This window comes from Pinus tabuliformis, chromosome 1_2, assembly GCF_031772625.1.
Source record: "Pinus tabuliformis cultivar Carrire ecotype Pingquan chromosome 1_2, CPIR1, whole genome shotgun sequence".
NCBI lineage: Eukaryota > Viridiplantae > Streptophyta > Pinopsida > Pinales > Pinaceae > Pinus > Pinus tabuliformis.
Genome location: NC_142298.1, coordinates 717,179,926 through 717,198,561, shown reverse-complemented (window position 1 = coordinate 717,198,561; position 18,636 = coordinate 717,179,926). Strand labels below are relative to the sequence as shown.

Below are 18,636 nucleotides of genomic sequence, written 5' to 3'. Positions count from 1 at the left end.
TTTGACAAGCCATGGTATTGGCCCATGGTATTGTAATAAATCCTATTTACAAGTAAATATTATCCATGGTAAAGTGGTGGTGAATATCATTGGTTAAGAGTCTTGTAATAATGTTATAAAATATTTTGATTGTGAAATAAGTTATGATTTTTGGGCATATTTAGGCGATAGGCCTTTCTATGCATCAACAATTGTCAACACTTTTACCTTGCTCCGTTGGATCAAGTGAGACACTTTCAACCGTTGATTTGAAGTGTGACTTCTTTTCCCAAATATCGGTTGAGTTGCCTTAGTGTGTTTTTCCATTCTTTTATGTCACTCTTGAGGATATTTTTAGTGCTTTTTCCTTGCCAGTTGTTGTTGGTGTTTTTCTTCCTTGACTTCTAGCAAGAACTATTCTTCTTCCCTGGCTTTTGGCAAGCACTGATTAGTAACAGTCATCCTTCACTCGATTGGAAATCTAATGGCTGGTGCTATAAAATAAAAGAGCATGTGAACATATAACATTTGGTGTATTGAGTTCTGGTCATGGGTTCGAGGCGTTCCGATCTATCTCATAGCTCTAGCAGGGCTCTGTTTAGGCATTTGCATTGTTATGTGGGTTTCTCATCTGGAACATACTGTCAACACAACCGGAACAAATGTTCAAATCCAGTATCGCATGGCCTACCATTTTCAGCCTCAAAAGAATTGGATGAATGGTGTGTACAGTCCATATTATTCCAGATTTTTCATAACAACCCTGTATTTGACATTACTGCCGATCTACTAACTCTGTTTTGTTATGTTTGTGTTTGCCTGCATGACTATGTCGCAAACCTCCAACAGACCCAAATGGTGACCTTTTCCTTCCTCTTCAATTCATTCATTCAATAGTTCTCAGATTTAAAATTCTCTGTGATGAAATCGAAATGGGTTCATTTTGCAGTGCCCATGTTCTACAAAGGGTTTTACCATCTCTTCTACCAGTATAATCCTCAAGGAGCACTGTGGGGAGATATTGTTTGGGGGCATGTTGTTTCTGACAATCTCATTAACTGGCATTCACTGGATCCTGCCATTGTTCCGAGTGAATGGTATGATATAAAGGGTTGCTGGTCCAGTTCGGCGACGTTACTGCCTAGAGACAAGCCTGTAATTCTTTATACTGGATGGGCCAATTCATCCCAACAGGTGCAAAACGTGGCCGTTCCTAAGAATATCTCTGATCCTCTTTTGAGGGAATGGGTGAAGATACCTCAGAATCCTATTCTGATTCCAAGCGATGGAATTAATGGGACTTTCTTTAGGGATCCCACCACTGGATGACTGGACATAGACGACAAATGGAGGATTGTAGTTGGAAATAAGAGTAATCGTAGTGGGGTGGCTCTGTTATACAAAAGCAAGGATTTTGTCAATTGAGTGAAGGCCAAGCATCCTTTACATTCGTTGAACTTGACAGGAATGTGGGAGTGTCCTGATTTACCCTGTTCCTCTTTCTGGGACCAAAGGGCTAAACACTTCCGCAATTGGGCCCTCTCTCAAACATGTTTCGAAGGTGAGTCTAGGAGATAACATGATCCATTATTATACAGTGGGAACTTACTTTTCTGGTCAGGATCGATACATGCCTGACAACTCCAGCAGCGACGATAAAAATGGGTTGAGATATGACTATGGCAAATTCTATGCCTCCGAGTCCTTTTTTGATCAATATAAGCAGCGGCAAGTTCTGTGGGGATGGGTGAATGAATCAAACAGTGTCTCCGATCATATTACCAAGGGCTGGTCTGGTCTTTAGGTAAAGTCAGTGTGATCACACCTATTAGTCTTATATGTTTTTTACATTTTTTATTTCTTCTACTTCTTGATAGATGTGTTTGTGTTTTGTTAAGGCAATTCTAAAAAAATGGTTGATTAATTAATAATAATGGATTAAATGTACAGATAATTGTTATAGTTATTTACTAGATGGGGAAGCAAAGTGATATTTTTACATATAAGGTAATAAAAAATATTTTTTATTATAAATTTTATTAAAAGTTATTTATTAAAAACATAATGTTATAATATATAAAATTATAATTTGAATAAAATATATTTATTTAATATTTATGAGAAAATTTAATTGATAATTGTTTTGTATCAAACATTATATAAACTATGAAACTCAAAGTTTAAATCCATTCCGAGTGAAACATACATGTATATAATTCAATATTGCTAATGGTAAAAAAATGTGAGAAATACATGTATATAATTCAATATTGCTAATGATAAAAAAAGGTTAGAAATAGTAAAATACAAATAGAAAATGTTAAAATCTTTTCAACTGGGTTTCGGGAAGTGTCACTTCATCTGAACAAGAGAAACATAACATTACGAATTTTTCCAATACCATTCATACATGGTGGGTAATGTTAGAAATAGTAATATAGAGATAGAAAAGGTTAGAAGTTATTTAACTCGATTTCGGGAAGTGCCACTTCATCGAAACAAGAGAAGCATAACATTACGAATTTTACCACTTACCATTCATACACAATAACCCACCAATTCCTGAGCATGGTTGAGTCGAAAATCATTGTTAAAGGCTTTTGAAGACACACATTTATCAATTTATTGTTTATTTCATATACAAAACAATGATGTATTTTAAGAATCACATTTTGTCACTTGTTTAAGTTTTTTTTTTCTTCTTTTGTAATCTAGGAAGCTTGTGGAAAGCCCTCTAACCATAACTTGTTTAGAGAAATTTCTATGGTTTCTTCACCATATCAATATGAGAATGAGAATTAGTATAATGGTATTTATTTGAAAAATGTAATTTTGTATTTTCTAAATAAAATTATGATATTTATTGAAAAAAAATATTTATAATATATATATATATCTATATATATATATATATATATATATATATATATATATTAATTAGTTATCTTTTAATATATTATAAATTTAATATACAAAGCTTAACCCTTAGTTTAGACCAATTAAAGTGGAGGTATCTTACTAATCTTTTATCTATTGAAATGATCAAAATTAATGCTATTTTCTAATCTACTTTACTCTTAGAGATTTATTATTTTGTTTGTTGCATGGCCACTTATTTTGGATTTTACAATGTTTTTTTTTCGTTGTGTTTTTCTCTGTTTTGAATTTAATTTATGTTTTTTTTAAAAGAGTGTTTGCATGGTTTATCCAAGAGATTCTATTTTGTTGCTGTTATGTTGAGCAGAAGAATCGATAGAGATGAAATTCTTGATCCATTGGAATGAAATTCTCAAAAAAAATTATGGATAGAAGTAGGTATGCTTTTGGTTTTCAATATCTATGGGTTTTACTAATAAATTTGTATAGGGAAAAGCAACGTGGTAGATAATGGCTATGCATGGAACCCAATTTTTTTAATAGTTTCAATCCATTATTTCTTTATTATGGTGAAGCCGTGGAAAAATCACAAGGGCTTTAACCGTAGATATAGTGATTTTATTTTATTTGGCAATTTTTGCTGAATGGTTTTGCCCTGCCTATTAATTTTGCAACAGGGGAAGAGAAGAGTTTGCCATGGAGGGATAATATAAGACGAGAAGCTTCGATTTTTGAATATGTTTTCTTTTCTCTCACTTGTTTCTTATTTCTTTATCCGTCAAAATCTACCATAGATGCGGTTTTTGTCTCTCAAATCTTTCTAACATGGTATTTGAATGGCCTGCCATGAATCTGGACAAGTGAAACAACATGCAGGACAATAATACACATGCAAAAGGATATTCGTACACCACTTTGTAGCATTCATTTTATTAGGTAAGGTGAGTAGCGATTCTTCTTTTTTGAAGAGTTTGCCATGGAGGGATAATATAAGACGAGAAGCTTCGATTTCTGAATCTATTTTCTTTTCTCTCACTTGTTTCTTATTTCTTTATCTATCAAAATCTGTTGCAGATGTGGATTTTGTCTCTCAAATCTTTCTAACATGGTATTTGAATGGCCTGCCGTAATATGGACAAGTGAAACAACACACAGGACAATAATACGCATGCAAAAGGATATTCGTACACCACTTTGTAGCATTCATTTTATTAGGTAAGGTGAGTAGCGATTCTTGTTTTCTCAAAGAGATAAATCATTCGGTCATTTTCGGTTCGCTCTCTGCAAATTCCATCAACTCGGTCATTTCTTGTTTAATTACTTGTTATTTTGCTCAATACCATCAGTTGAATGTCCAAAACCTATATTTATGGAGATGACCCATGTAAATAGGTAGATGAGAATGCCCAAGTAAATAGTTAAGCTGGTAGAAGATGAGGGTTAACATTAGCCCTGTATATATGCACCGTGGCATTTTTACCTTATTTTGTTGCAGGGAGCCATAGCTGTTTTTCCGTATTCTTGGTATAGCAGGGAAGGTTAAACTCTTTTTATTTTTTATTTCACATGGTTTTAAGTCTTTTTCATAGGGCAGCGATAATTTTCCAATGGGAAATATCTACAAATTACATGGAAGGCAGAAGTGTCAAAAGGAAATACGAATTACTAATTTGCAATTTAAAAGCATGGTGAAAATCAAAAATGCCTTGGGGTTATGTTGGTAGTCAATCTTCAACCAAACCTGAAAAAAAAAATGTCATATTTAAAATCACAAGGCTGTACAGCCTTCTTTGACGTTTCAGACATCAAATCATCATGCTAATTTCTGATTTTTGTTTATGCTAATTTAATAATCCTATTGGCTTTTCGAAATTTGACTTCCATGCTCTGATTTTCCTCGAGAGGCCGGGCTTGCAAAGGAGACAATCGAGGCAATGCTTCGGTGTTATCCTTCCATCAGAGGCATCAACTACGACCTGCCTTATGTCGTGGCCATTGCTCCCCATCTCCCAGGTTACTAACAACACCTTTTCTTCATCAATGGTATATATACATAACAATGTTATGCATATAAATGTATGTAAATAGGTGTGGAGCACATGAGCGGAGACATGTTTGAAACCGTGCCCTCTGAGGATGCCATATTCATGAAGGTAACACTTGAACTTGCTGAGTTTTCATGTAATTAAATTAGAATGAATTGAGAGCACATTTTACTATACAATTTGTTTGTGCGATGCAATCAGTGGATCATGCACGACTGGGGTGACGAGGACCGTATCAAAGTACTGAAGAGCTGCAGGAAGGTGATCCTGGAGACGGGGAAGCTCATTATTGTTGATGTAGTGGTGGTAGACTCTAATCACAGAGGCGGTGATAATAATAATGGTGACCAGAAAGAGAAGCCAGTTCTAGATCCTAATTTAGTTCTAATATTTGATCTAGTAATGGTGGCGCACTGCTATGGTGGGAAGGAAAGAACATAGAAAGAATGGAAGAAGATTTTATTAGAAGGTGGACTCGGTCGTTATAATTAAATAATCACCATTCCTGATTTCCAGTCTATGATTGAAGCATTTCTTTCTTGATTATCTGCTCTTTATGGGCTCATTTTTAGTGTTTACAGTGTTAAAATGCAATCAAATTATTGTATTTACAAAATAAAGGAAGATTTATCAAGGCCTTATGGAGACATGAAACATCCATAGCTAGTAATTTTCTTTAGTCTTACCTCGAACTCCTGAGAAGAAAATGCATTAATGGGTCACGGGACGCTCCTCATCTCCTTCGGAGACATGGAGGATCTGTAGATAGTGCTGTCCTTTCTTCATACCTCTCTCTGAGTAGATAATGTATTAATGGATCAGGGGGTTTTGTTTTTTGTGGTTATGTTATGGCTCATGAATGGATGTGTTTATGGATTGAAATTTAAGGAAAATATGGGTTTATTGTAGCATATGAATGGGATGCATCCAAGCATTGAAATTTCAGAAGTTGGGTTTATTGTGCATATGAAATGGCATGTGTTCATGATTTTGAAATTTTACTCAGAGAAAAGAAAAGATGGATTTGGTATTGCATATGAATGAGATGTATTCTTCGTATATGCTTGGCCATCTATAGAGGTTTCTTGATTTTGGGTAGTTAACTTAACCTCTTGATTTTGGGTAATTAACTTACTCTAAAATGAAATAAGACATTCAATGTGTTCCTTGTAATATAGATATAAACAAAACATCTAAAGAAAGGAGTAGTCTAACAAGGCGGAGGAATTGTCCGGTTTCCGTCGGCGCCCGGAAAAAAATCCGGCTCCGGCCGTTAGCAATTCCTCTGCCCTCTGCCACCCTCCGCGAGCTCCACCCAGCTCCGCCACCCTCCACATTAAAGTCGACGTCTGACAGGAATCGGTGGAGGCAGGATTTGCAGAGCGCCCGCTTCTGGAGGTCACACGACCCTCCCAAAGCTCGATATCACTAGAGGAAAGGAGAAGGCTACTAAGGTTCCTGCAAATCAATTCACTCAGAAAATCACTACGCAAAATCCTCCACGCTTGCATTTCCCGCAAAGAGTTATGCACCATGACACCAATATCAAGTACCTCCATAATTACATAAAGTCCAGAAGCATTCTCGTCATGGAGCCTGGTTAGAGAGTGCAGATCTGCCATTTAGGCACCTCTTATCTCGCCGGGGTATATGACACAGAAGGTTTAAGGACATGCAATTCCACCGATGTGCAACTGCGACTGGATGGAGAGGGCGCGCAGTTGGGAGACCTGAACGAACAATGTTCTGGTTGATGTGTGAGCTCAGACTTATGCGATGGAATGATATGCGCATATAAGGAGGGCGAGCTAGAGTTTATAGGCGTGGGAAGAGGTTGGCTCAACCCACGGGCCAACCCATACTTGAAGGCAAGCCGACATGATATTGCGATGGAGTAGGGGTGCGATGAGGCGTGGAGGACGAGTCGGCCAGGTAGGCTAACTTGCCCTGCCACATGTATAAACAAGGCAAGCAATGGAGTCATTGGTACAATCACTCAACACAAGCATCTTCGCTCATGTGAGAAAGGCGCAAGTCTAAGTGCGTGGGTGCAGCAAGGAGTAAAGGCATAGAACATGGAGATGCGCCTATCCTTGGGCAGGGCCCACACGAACGAGAAATTCTTGACTCGGTTTTGGGTGAAGGGCGCAGGCAGGGTTGCTCGACGATTGGAGTGAGGCATGCATGTGGCACCCGGTTTGTGCGACAACTTGGCACGGGTTCTTGGGTGTGTCAAGTGAGCGCTTGCCCATCATGCAAGTGTGCACAGTGACTTGGTGAAGTGTTGAGATTGTGGACAAAGGTGTGTCTCAGGTGGACGCACCCATGTGTGGCGACTTGGAGGCGCGCCCAAGTTTGGCAAACAACACGGTTGTGCGACGAGGTGAATGAAGGGTTGGTGAGTCATGCAGCGACCGTGCAGAGGCGCCGACGATCTGGGCAACCGAGTTTGCCGAAGATTGTAAATTTGGCTAAGTATGAAACTTGGGGTTTCCAAATATACTTGTAAAGCTTTGTAATATTGAAAGACTGTATAATATATTATTCAGGTAGACTCATTGTTTAGGGAGTTGCCCCTCCCTTTATACTGTGCAATTGTGTTCTTCATTTATAATTGCTGATGATAATGAATGTGTATGGGTCTTCATTGGTATAAAGGATAACATAATAATACTTGGTTGTGAAACACAAATTAAATAGGAGTAAGTGGTTAGGCGTAGTCCACGAACATAAGTATTGGTGAAAAGAAAGTGTTCGGTGGTGCCGCACCTCGCTAAGAGCCGTTGAAAGACTACCGCCAGCTTGGGGGTGTGACAGGTGGTATCAGTGCTAGTCTAAAGACTTGGAGGAGTCTTGCAGGAAGCTAGGTGAAGCAGATGTGTGAAAACTTGACAATTGGTGTTTGAGTAGGGTTGATTGTGACAGGTACTTGCAGGTGAAGGAAGTTGATTTCACATACAAGTGGAACAACGGCTGGTTCATGTCTTGCAGGGAACTTGGAGAAGACTGAAAGGTAAAAATGGTGGATGAACCTACGACAGGTGAATCTAACCATAATGCAGGTGAAGTCTTCCAGTACAAAGTGTTGGAACATATGGGTCGATGGAGTTCTAACTCGGTTTCGATGAACGCTGAGAACATGAGGATTCGAGAAAGTTGTTTGGAACTAAGGAGGGAAGTTGAAGAACTCAAAAGCTAATGCGGAGAAAGTTGTTGAACTCAAGGAACTTGATGAGGAGATCTGACAAAGTGGTCTTGGTCTTCAAGAGCTCTTGGATGAAAGAGCCCAGTTAAGGAAGAAAAGTGCCATGGTGGAAGCCGAAATCAAGCAGATTGAGGAAGAGATAAAGAAGAAGCTTCTTGGTAAGAAGATCGTTGTAATTGAGTAGGAAGAGCTCGACTACATTGACAGGCTAGGAACTCACTACCGTGACAATCCAGAGGATGTTCGGAAGCTTAGTTCTATGGAAGTAGTCAATGGGCACTTGGTTGGTTCACTTAAGTAGGATGCGATGGAGGACAAGCTTGAAGGGAGTCAAGCTAGACCAGGATCAAGTTGCTTAGAAGAGCCAAGAAAGGAAGTGAAGTACCTTAGGAGGAATGTCAAGTTGTAGCACAGGCCAATGGACACTTCTGAGGCCGAGTTTTTGAAGAAGGTTACTGATGTGAGACACAAGATAAAGCGGACAGAAGGAGGTGATTCCTCGAAGCTAAGTTTTGTGCAAGTGACCGTGAAGGGCAAGATATTTGCAGCTTTGGTGGATACGGGAGCTGCTCATAGCTTCTTAAGCAAGAAGGCAACAAAGTCTTTTGGAAAGAAAGCTGAAATGGAGAGGGAATGGAGTGCTTTCAAAGCAGTCAACTCTACCATGAAGGTTGTTATTGGTGTGATGGAAAACACTCAGGTGAGAGTGGGATCGTGGTTTGGAAAGTTGGACTTGAGGATCGTGGACATGGATGATCATTCTATGGTGCCGGGGCAAGATTTCATGAGGTTTGCATGAGCCATACCAATGGTGGATCGGGACATTCTCTTGATCACAGCTAAAGGAAGAACCATGATGGTTCCGATGAATAAAAGGAGTTGCTTGGGGTATAGACCAAGGATGAATTCTATGACTTTGTATCCCAAAGATCCGAATGTGAAGCATGAGGATGTGGAGCAAAGAGGACTTGGGAGTATGACTCAAACAACGAAGGAAGGGAAGCTGATTGACTTTGTTGCAAGAGTGAAGAAGAATGAAGTAAGTGAGAGGGCAATCTCAAGAACCTTGAAGCACTTGACAAGACATCTTCTACTGATGATCTTCACAATGGAGTTGCGAAACAAGGGAGTCCGAGTACTACTTCAGAAGCAGTGGTTGCAGAGGATTATGAAGGTAGAGATCCAGCTTGTATAGTGGACTTTTGTAGGTATTCTATGGGCATATATGACTTTCAGTTGACGAAGGACAAGCTTAGAGAGCTAGGGTGTACATGTGAGGAGATTGAGGCTGTGCACAGATACTTGAGGACACAACATCAATTTGATACATGGGTGGATGAGAGTCAGGGAGGAAACTTCCTAGCCCTCCTTTCTCTATAGACAACCTTGGAGATGGGTTGGTGTAGGGACCTTGATTGGAAGGGGCTGCACAAACTTAGCAAGGGGCCTTAAGAGGAGGCTTCTTTATGACAGATTGCAGACTTGGATGCAGATGGCCAGATGTTGGGATGAGGTCTACATGGGTTCGACATCATCGAAAACTAGAGTCATGGACATCAGGTTGGAGACATGGAGCATCATAGTTATGTAGGGACATTATGTAGGAGCATGTGTAGAGGTGTCATTCATGTACATTCCATGGGAAATGCCGAAGCAAAGGATGTTGTGCAGATGCTATTGTGCAATGGAGACATATGAGCTGGTGGATAGGTTGTACACTCTTATGCAACAAGGCCATAAGCTGAACATGTTGTAGATGGGATGGAGATTCCATGGACCTAAGCATGGGAATTGGACAAATTCTTGATGAGTCCGAGATGTAGCAGAAGTCAAGGAAAGATTAATGGGAACATAAGGATGTGCATTCTTATGATTTGAGCATGACAGTTGGATTGATCACCCAACTAGTTCGAGTCATGAGGGGTACCAATATGCAGATATGTGTTCGTATCAGGTGGAGTATCTTGACAAGAAGCCTACAGATGGACGACACATGATGGAGTTGGAAGTTCTACATATGTTGCAGGGATGTTTGCAGTATGTGGAGGAGTTGACATCATGGACCAAGGATGAGACAGATATTGATGATAATCTTGGTGGATGGCTACCAGGATGGTATGTTGTCGATGAAGACAATGACTTCAGGTGGAGGAGGATGTAAGTACCTGCAGTTCCGCTGATGTGTGACCACGACCGGATGGAGAGGGTGTGCAGTTGGGAGGCCTGAAAGAACAACGTTCCGGTTGATGTGCGAGCTCAGACTTATGCAATGGAATGTTATGTGCATATAAGGAGGGCGAGCTGAAGTGTATATGCGTGGGAAGAGGTTGGCTCAACCCACGGGCTGACCCATACTTGAAGGCAAGCTGACATGATATTTCGATGGAGTAGGGGTGCGATGAGGCATGGAGGACGAGTTGGCCAGGTAGGCTAACTTGCCCTGCCACCCGTATAAACAAGGCATGCGATGGATTCATTAGGACAATCGCTCAACACAAGCATCTTTGCTCATGAGAGAAAGGCGCAGATCTAAGTGCGTGGGTGCAGCAAGGAGTAGAGGCGCAGAACTTGGAGATGCGCCCGTCCTTGGGTAGGGCCGCACGGAGGAGAAGCGCTTGACTTAGTTTTGGGTGAAGGGCATGGGCAGGGTCGCCCGCTGACTAGAGTGAGGCGTGCACGGGTTTGTGGCGCCCGATTTGTGTGACAACTTGGCACGGGTTCTTTGGTGACTCGGGTGAGCACCTGCCCATCGTGCAAGCGTGCATGGTGACTTGGTGAAGTGTTGAGATTGTGGACAAAGGTGTGTCTGGGGTGGAGGCGCCCGTGTGTGGCGACTTGGAGGTGTGCCCAAGTTGGGCAAACAACACAATCGTGCGACGAGGTGAACGAAGGGTTGGTGAGTCATGAAATGAACATGTAGAGGCGCCGATGAGCTAGGCAATCGAGTTTGTTGAAGATTGTAAATTTGGCTAAGTATGAAACTTGGGGTTTCCAAGTATACTTGTAAAGCTTTGTAATATTGAAAGACTATACAATATATTATTCAAGCAGACTCATTGTTCAGGGAGTTGCCCCTCCCTTTATATTGTGCAATTGTGTTATTCATTTATAATTGCTGATGATAATGAATGTGTATGGGTGTTCATTGGTATAAAGGATAACATAATAATACTTGGTTGCGAAACACAAACTAAGTAGGAGTAAGTGGTTAGGCATAGTCCACAAACATAAGTATTGGTGAAAAGAAAGTGTTTGGTGGTGCCACACCTCGCTAAGAGCGGTTGAAAGACTACCGCCGGCTTGGGGGCATGACAGAAGGGGTCGGGTTTTTGCCTCAACATTCCAGCATGAAGATAACTGGAACATAGGCCTACATGGTGCCAAAATACATCAACAGCAGCATCTTGTCACTGAAAGCGGATGTGTTTGCCTTGGGTGTTGTGTTGCTGGAGATCCTGTCTGGGCACGAACCGATAAGGTATGTGGCGGATGAGGGTGGCCATGGTATTAGGAGAATAGGGCTTATACAAAGCCTGAATATTGTTATTTCAAAGGCTGACGATAATTTTGCAGGGAGGCTGAGGAGATGGATGGATCCTTGGCTCATGGGCTCCTTTCTTGTAGATTGTGTGGAGACGGTAGCGAGGCTTGCTACTTCTTGTGTTGATCCAGACCGCGGAAAGAAGCCTGACACAAGATATGTTGGAGGGGAGTTTTCGAGAGTGTTTATCATGTCTGAACAATGGTTTGAGAAAATGAATGCCAATAAAACATGTGTCAGTGGCACCTTTAAGGCCAGATGGAGTCATTTGCATTTCATAAATATTCCAGAGTAAACGGGTTTGGATTATATTGGTGTGTATTGCTTTGAACATTGTTGTACTGCAAAAGGGAGAGAAAAAACCATGGTGGTTTGGATTATATTGGTTTGTATTGCTTTGAACATTGTTGTACAGCAAAAGGGAGAGAAAAAACCATGGGATATAATGATCCGAAGACTTCCTGTAAATATGGTTTGGATGGGTCATTTCGATGGATTATAAGCAGGATATTCAAGTGTTTCAGATCTTTTATGAGCACCACTTTGAAGCCTGGCCAGAGCTTAAACCTGTTGAGATGAGATCTACCAAAGAAATGTTTAAGTGCAAGTTTTTCTTTAATTTGTTCTGGAATGTATGATTCTCATGCCCCCTTCAATTTTTTTGGACCTATGAGGCAAATTGTATTCTTGGTCAAGAAAGTAATAAACTTCAAAATACAGACAATACTTTGTTTGATCTTTGGATGTGTATTTTCTGATGCATGTATTTATATTTATTCGCTTCAGTTGAATTCCTGGAGTTTTAGCTTTCCAGGTTTAAAAGAAGTGTTCATGCAGATGTGCCTTTGTGTTGATACTGCCATGGATTTTGCATCTTTTCAGTAGGAAATTGAGAACGGTTTGCATATTTTTTATTAATTGAATCTCTCTTTAATATGGCTTTTCTTATTTTTATTAATTGAATCTCTATGTAATATATAGCGACTTTCTATTGAATCTCTCTTTAATATAGCTTTTCTTATTTTTATTAATTGAATCTCTATGTAATATATAGCGACTTTCTTATGAAAGTGGAAAATGAAGATTCCCATTTAAAGAGAGTGTGCTTGGATGGGAAAACTCTGGCAATGATGTCTCAAATATTTTGTGTAAATATAAGAGAATATATTCCAAAACACTGGGATTGCTTGGATTCATGGCAAGCAATATCATTAAACACTGATTAATCACGTTAAATCCGACGGATGGATGTTTGAAAAGAATGACAGTATTCTCCAGGACAACGGGAGAATCTTTTTTTTCAAAGTTTTTAAATTTGAAAAATTATCATCTTTTTCTTGATTTTATACTACATTACATATAATGTGATGATGTTTATTATATAAATAATGTTTTAATTGATGAGAAAGAAAGTTTTTATATGGTTTTTAATTAAATATTAAACGTAAAGTTTGTAGTTACAAAAATTTATTTTAATGTGATATGTAATTATGATTTTTTTTTTAATTATTAATAATTTTATTAATAAAAACAAAATTACAATATAACAAATTGAATTCAATCATATTATTCTTTTTTTTGGTATCTCAACTCGCTTGACACATCACTATCAATAAACCTCTGGTGGTCTAGGACTTGTCCTCCTTTGTAAATTGGTTCACAAACAAAGGCATTTGAACCTTGGATCTGCTTGCCTAACACGTAACTACTAGTAAACCTCTGGGGTCTACCACCTGTTTTCCTCTCCGTAAACTGAGTCACAACTAAACCTCTGGGGTCTACGACCTGTCCTCCTTTCCGTAAACCGAGTCACAACTAAACCTCTGGGGTCTACGACCTGTCCTCCTTTCTGTAAACTGGGTCACAACTGGGGATTTGAACCTTGGATCTCTTAGTTTTTACAGATTTCACATTAATTCGATCACAAATTTAGTTGCCCCCTTGAAACAACTCAATTACTCTTTATTTATTTTTTTGATTTTTTAATCTAACTTATATTATATTTTATTATTATTATTATTATTATAATTTAGTTAAAAATATGTTTTATTATTATTATTTTTTCGCGGTAAAACTATTCTATTATTTACATTAACAGAGAACAATTACAACATTACTTGACAAAAAGAACCAGCTGCCTAGAGGTAATGGCAGCATGGAACAACAGAGTTCACAGTCTGAGAGGACGAACCAATCCATTAGGCTATCCCACGCAGGGGTGCCAGAGGAGTCAAAAATCCAATCCCGCGCAGGGGAGCCAAAATAATTTGCCAACCACATAGAAAATGTCCCAGAACCTGAACATAGACAATTACTCAACAACATTGACACAGACAATTAAACAACAGCTTTGACACAATTACATAGCCAAAAACATCAGAAGTGACCAAAAGCCCTCACTATCGGGCCACAAAACCTGAGAAGAAGCCACAGTTAGTCTTCAGGAGCCTCCTCCACAAACCTCCACCACCCAAATTCTGCCAAGTACCAAGCTTGGACCTCCTCCGTAAGAGTTAGGACAAGCTCCATCTTGACATCCTCGTTCTGGCTTATCAGCGTCACCCTAGCGCTCGTGGAACCAGCAATTGGCCTTTCCATTACATTCACGGGATCTGCAGAGGGTGTCTCCATGGCTCTTGTGGAGCCAACAATTGGCATCATCTCCCGTTGAGTGTTGGATTTGCCCTCATCTTGGGCCTCCTCAATGAAAAGCACCAAAACATGGGTGCTGATCTGGGGATGGTTTAGCGAACTGTTGGAAGTGAATATTGCTAAGCCAAAGGAGGGCAAGGAAGAGGACCCAGGAGTGCTGGCATCCAGAATTTGGTTGGACCAAAGGAAGCTTGCTCCTTCAGTGTGAGGGCAATGGCAATGGCAGTGATGGGAAGTGTCTTCGTCGACTGAAGGGCACGAGGACCCACCTCGGGAGGTGCCTCGACGGCTGAGCATTCGCTGTCGAGGCCGGGGCATGACTGCAGGGCCGAATAGAGCCTCTTTGCCCAAAGCCGAATTGGAGCTCAAAGCAGAATTGGAGCCCAGAACAGCCAAGGAAAGACCAAACACAGGCGGGGGAATAGACCAAACAGACGGGCGAGGATCCTGCAAGAAGGCAGAAAGACAAATGCTAGGAGCGACCAGCAGTGCCAGAGGCGGCAGAAAAAACCCAAACAGAGCCTGAATCAGCGTTGTGAATCCAATGCTGCAACCATATATAATGCACCCACCTTTGCCTCGAGGTGCTCCCGCCATTACTGTGGCATTAATGGGAGCCGAGCCTAGCTTCGCGTGCGGAGGTGAATGGAGCATTAATGCTCCTCTACTGCATGCCTTTATTCCATATCCTGCGCCGCTGAGAATGTCCCTTCCCCCATGTGAATACAGTGCTTCTGCGCATGGCGGGCAGGTGGCCTTCGGTGATCGCCCATCCCATCTCCTTGATTATAGCCTCAAGCACCTGCATCCGGGGTTTTATTATTATTATTATTATTATTTATTATTATTATTATTATTATTTAATTAACTTTATGTTTAACACTTCATTCATTAAATGCTCCTCTATATCTCCCCTACATCTACCATACTTGGTTGTCAACATTCACTCGGGCTATAAATCTACTCTTAGCCCAATGATTTATATTAAAAATTTATATATTAATTATAAATTAATGTATTTTTAATTTCATCATTATTGTAAGAACAACTCTATAATCCAATATGAGGTAGATATAGCAACCAGACAAAGAGATGTTGTAGTGTATCATTAAATAATAATAATAAAGTAATGATTAAAAGTAAAATTAATAATAAGAATAATAAGTAGATACAATTCAATTTATTATATGGAGTGTAAAGAGGAATTAAATTTGGGAACATTTCCTCATATTTTGCACTCAAAAACAGAGTCACATGTTGAGATATTTAGAATGAATATGTCTTAGTATATATATAAGTTTGTATTCTGGAATTAAGATGGATTTATGTTGGGGTCTCAATAACATAATAATTTTATACTCTTTCTACCCTTTATTGTGAGAAATATATCTAAAACCTTTCATAATAATGAAATGTGAGATATATAATCCCTTTCATAATCAATATAAAATTGACAAGTAATGTTTATATAATGGGAAAAAAAACACTCACAATTAAAAAAATGTGTGTAATTCCATTTATAGAATTGTCATATAATGCTTTTAAAAACATTAACAATAAGAAACATATATTTCAATACCGATTATAAATAAATAAATAAACAATATCCATATTAAGTGATATATCAACTTTATTTTGTGTATAAAGGTGTTTTCTACCCTCTAAATGTGATAGCAAAAGTGTTTTGTACCATTAAATTGTGATAGAGATAAGTGCAATGGATATGTCTAATTAGTTGATGTTCAATATGGAGTTCACATGTTCTATTTCACCATTTAATTGTGATAGATATATTGTGATAAATGTGTGTAATTGTTGAAATGCTAAGTTGGCATATTATATCTATTATGTCAAAAAACATAATTTTATCTATGTAAAAATATTCTTAAAAGACATATATACTTTACCTTTCTAGTTTTGAACTTGAACATCTGACGTGGTAAGAGAAAACACACCTCTAGTTTTGAAACTAAACCTCTCACTTGGTAAGAGAAAACACATACTCTTAACCATTCTCTAGTTTTGAACCTGAACCTTTGACCTGGTAAGAGAAAACACACCTCTAATGTTGAACCTAAACCTCTAAACTAGAACCTAAACCTCTGACTTAGTAAGAGAAAACATATACTCTTAATTATTAAACCCAATCAAACCGTATAAAAACATTCAAATTATAAACTAATCAAACCTTATAAAAACATCCCAATTAGACATTAGATCTAGCCCTAGCCATCCAGGCTAAGGCAACGTAGCTGCTAGAAATATACCGACATAACCAGAATCAATTAGCTGCTAAAAATATATTGACATAACCAGAATCAAATCATCACATTATATGTATGTAGTATAAAATCAAGAAAAAGATGATAATTTTTCAAATTTAAAAACTTTGAAAAAAAAGATTCTCCCGTTGTCCTGGAGAATACTGTCATTCTTTTCAAACATCCATCCGCCAGATTTAACGTGATTAATCGATGTTTAATGATATTGCTTGCCATGAATCCAAGCAATCCCAGCGTTTTGGAATATATTCTCTTATATTTACACAAAATATTTGAGACATCATTGCGAGAGTTTTCCCATCCAAGCACGGCTCTCTTTAAATGGGAATCTTCGTTTTCCACTTTCATAAGAAAGTCGCTATATATTACATAGAGATTCAATTAATAAAAATAAGAAAAGCTATATTAAAGAGAGATTCAATAGAAAGTCGCTATATATTACATAGAGATTCAATTAATAAAAATAAGAAAAGCCATATTAAAGAGAGATTCAATTAATAAAAAATATGCAAACCGTTCTCAATTTCCTACTGAAAAGATGCAAAATCCATGGCAGTATCAACACAAAGGCACATCTACATGAACACTTCTTTTAAACGTGGAAAGCTAAAAATCCAAGAATTCAATTGAAGCGAATAAATATAAATACATGCATCAGAAAATACACATCCAAAGATCAGACAAAGTATTGTCTATATTTTGAACTTTATTACTTTCTTGACCAAGAATACAATTTGCCTCATAGGTCGAAAAAAAATGAAGGGGGCATGAGAATCATACATTCCTGAAAAATTAAAGAAAAACTTGCACTTAAACATTTCTTTGGTATATCTCATCTCAACAGGTTTAAGCTCTGGCCAGGCTTCAAAGTGGTGCTCATAAAAGATCTGAAACACTTGAACATCCTACTCATAATCCATCGAAATGACCCATCCAAGCCATATTTACAGGAAGTCTTCGGATCATTATATCCCATGGTTTTTTCTCTCCCTTTTGTTGTACAACAATGTTCAAAGCAATCCAAACCACCATGGTTTTTTCTCTCCCTTTTGCAGTACAACAATGTTCAAAGCAATACACACCAATATAATCCAAACCCGTTTACTCTGGAATATTTATGAAACGCAGATGACTCCATCTGGCCTCGAAGGTGCCACTGACACATGTTTTATTGGCATTCATTCGCTCAGACCATTGTTCGGACATGATAAACACTCTGGACAGCTCCCCTGCAACATATCTTGTATCAGGCCTCTTTCCGGGGTCCGGATCCACACAGGAAGCAGCAAGCCTCGCTACCCTCTCCGCGCAATCTACAGGAAAGGAGCCCCTGAGCCGAGGATCCATCCATCTCCTCAGCCTCCCTGCAAAATTATCGCCGGCCTCTGAAATAACAATATTCAGGCTCTGTATAAGCCCTATTCTCCTAATACCGCGGCCGCCCTCATCCGCCACATACCTTATCGGTTCGTGCCCAGATAGGAGCTCCAGCAACACAACACCCAAGGCAAACACATCCGCTTTCTGTGACACGATGCCGCTGTTGATGTATTCCGGCGCCATGTAGCCCTGTGTTCCGGTTATCTTCATGCTGGAACGTTGAGGCAAAACCCCGACCCCTTCTGTGTCATATACCCCGGCGAGATAAGAGGCGCCCAAATGGCAGATCCGCGCTCTGTAACCAGGCTCCGTGACGAGAATGCTGTTGGACTTTATGTAATTATGGACGTACTTGATATTGGTGTCGTGGTGCATAACTCTTTGCGGGAAATGCAGGCATGGAGGATCTTGCGTAGTGATTTTCTGAGTGAATCGATTTGCAGGAACCTCAACAGCCTTCTCCTTTCCTCTGGCGATATCGAGCTTTGCGAGGGTCACGTGACCTCCAAAAGTGGGTGCTCTGCAAACCCTGCTTCCACCAATTCATGTCAGACGTCGACTTTAATGTGGAGGGTGGCAGAGGGTGGAGGAATTGCCGGCGGCCGGAGCTAGACGCTTATCCGGGCGGCAACGAAAACCGGACAATTCCTCCGCCTAGACTACTCCCTAAAGAAA

The 18,636-nt window shown here is 39.4% G+C and overlaps 2 protein-coding genes and 1 pseudogene across 2 annotated transcripts; 2 read left to right on the top strand and 1 right to left on the bottom strand.

Moving 5' to 3' along the window:
- Positions 1–595: 595 nt before the first annotated feature.
- Positions 596–5,342, top strand: LOC149207754 (beta-fructofuranosidase, insoluble isoenzyme 1-like; annotated as a pseudogene).
- A 6,138-nt stretch (positions 5,343–11,480) lies between these two features.
- LOC149207753 (lysM domain receptor-like kinase 3) lies at positions 11,481–11,942 on the top strand. Its single transcript, XM_089398137.1, has one exon. The coding sequence runs from the start codon at positions 11,481–11,483 to the stop codon at positions 11,940–11,942; it is 462 nt and encodes a 153-aa protein (XP_089254263.1).
- Positions 11,943–17,682: 5,740 nt separating this feature from the next.
- On the bottom strand, positions 17,683–18,144 carry LOC149207752 (lysM domain receptor-like kinase 3). The gene has a single exon (XM_089398136.1). The coding sequence runs from the start codon at positions 18,142–18,144 to the stop codon at positions 17,683–17,685; it is 462 nt and encodes a 153-aa protein (XP_089254262.1).
- Positions 18,145–18,636: the final 492 nt, after the last annotated feature.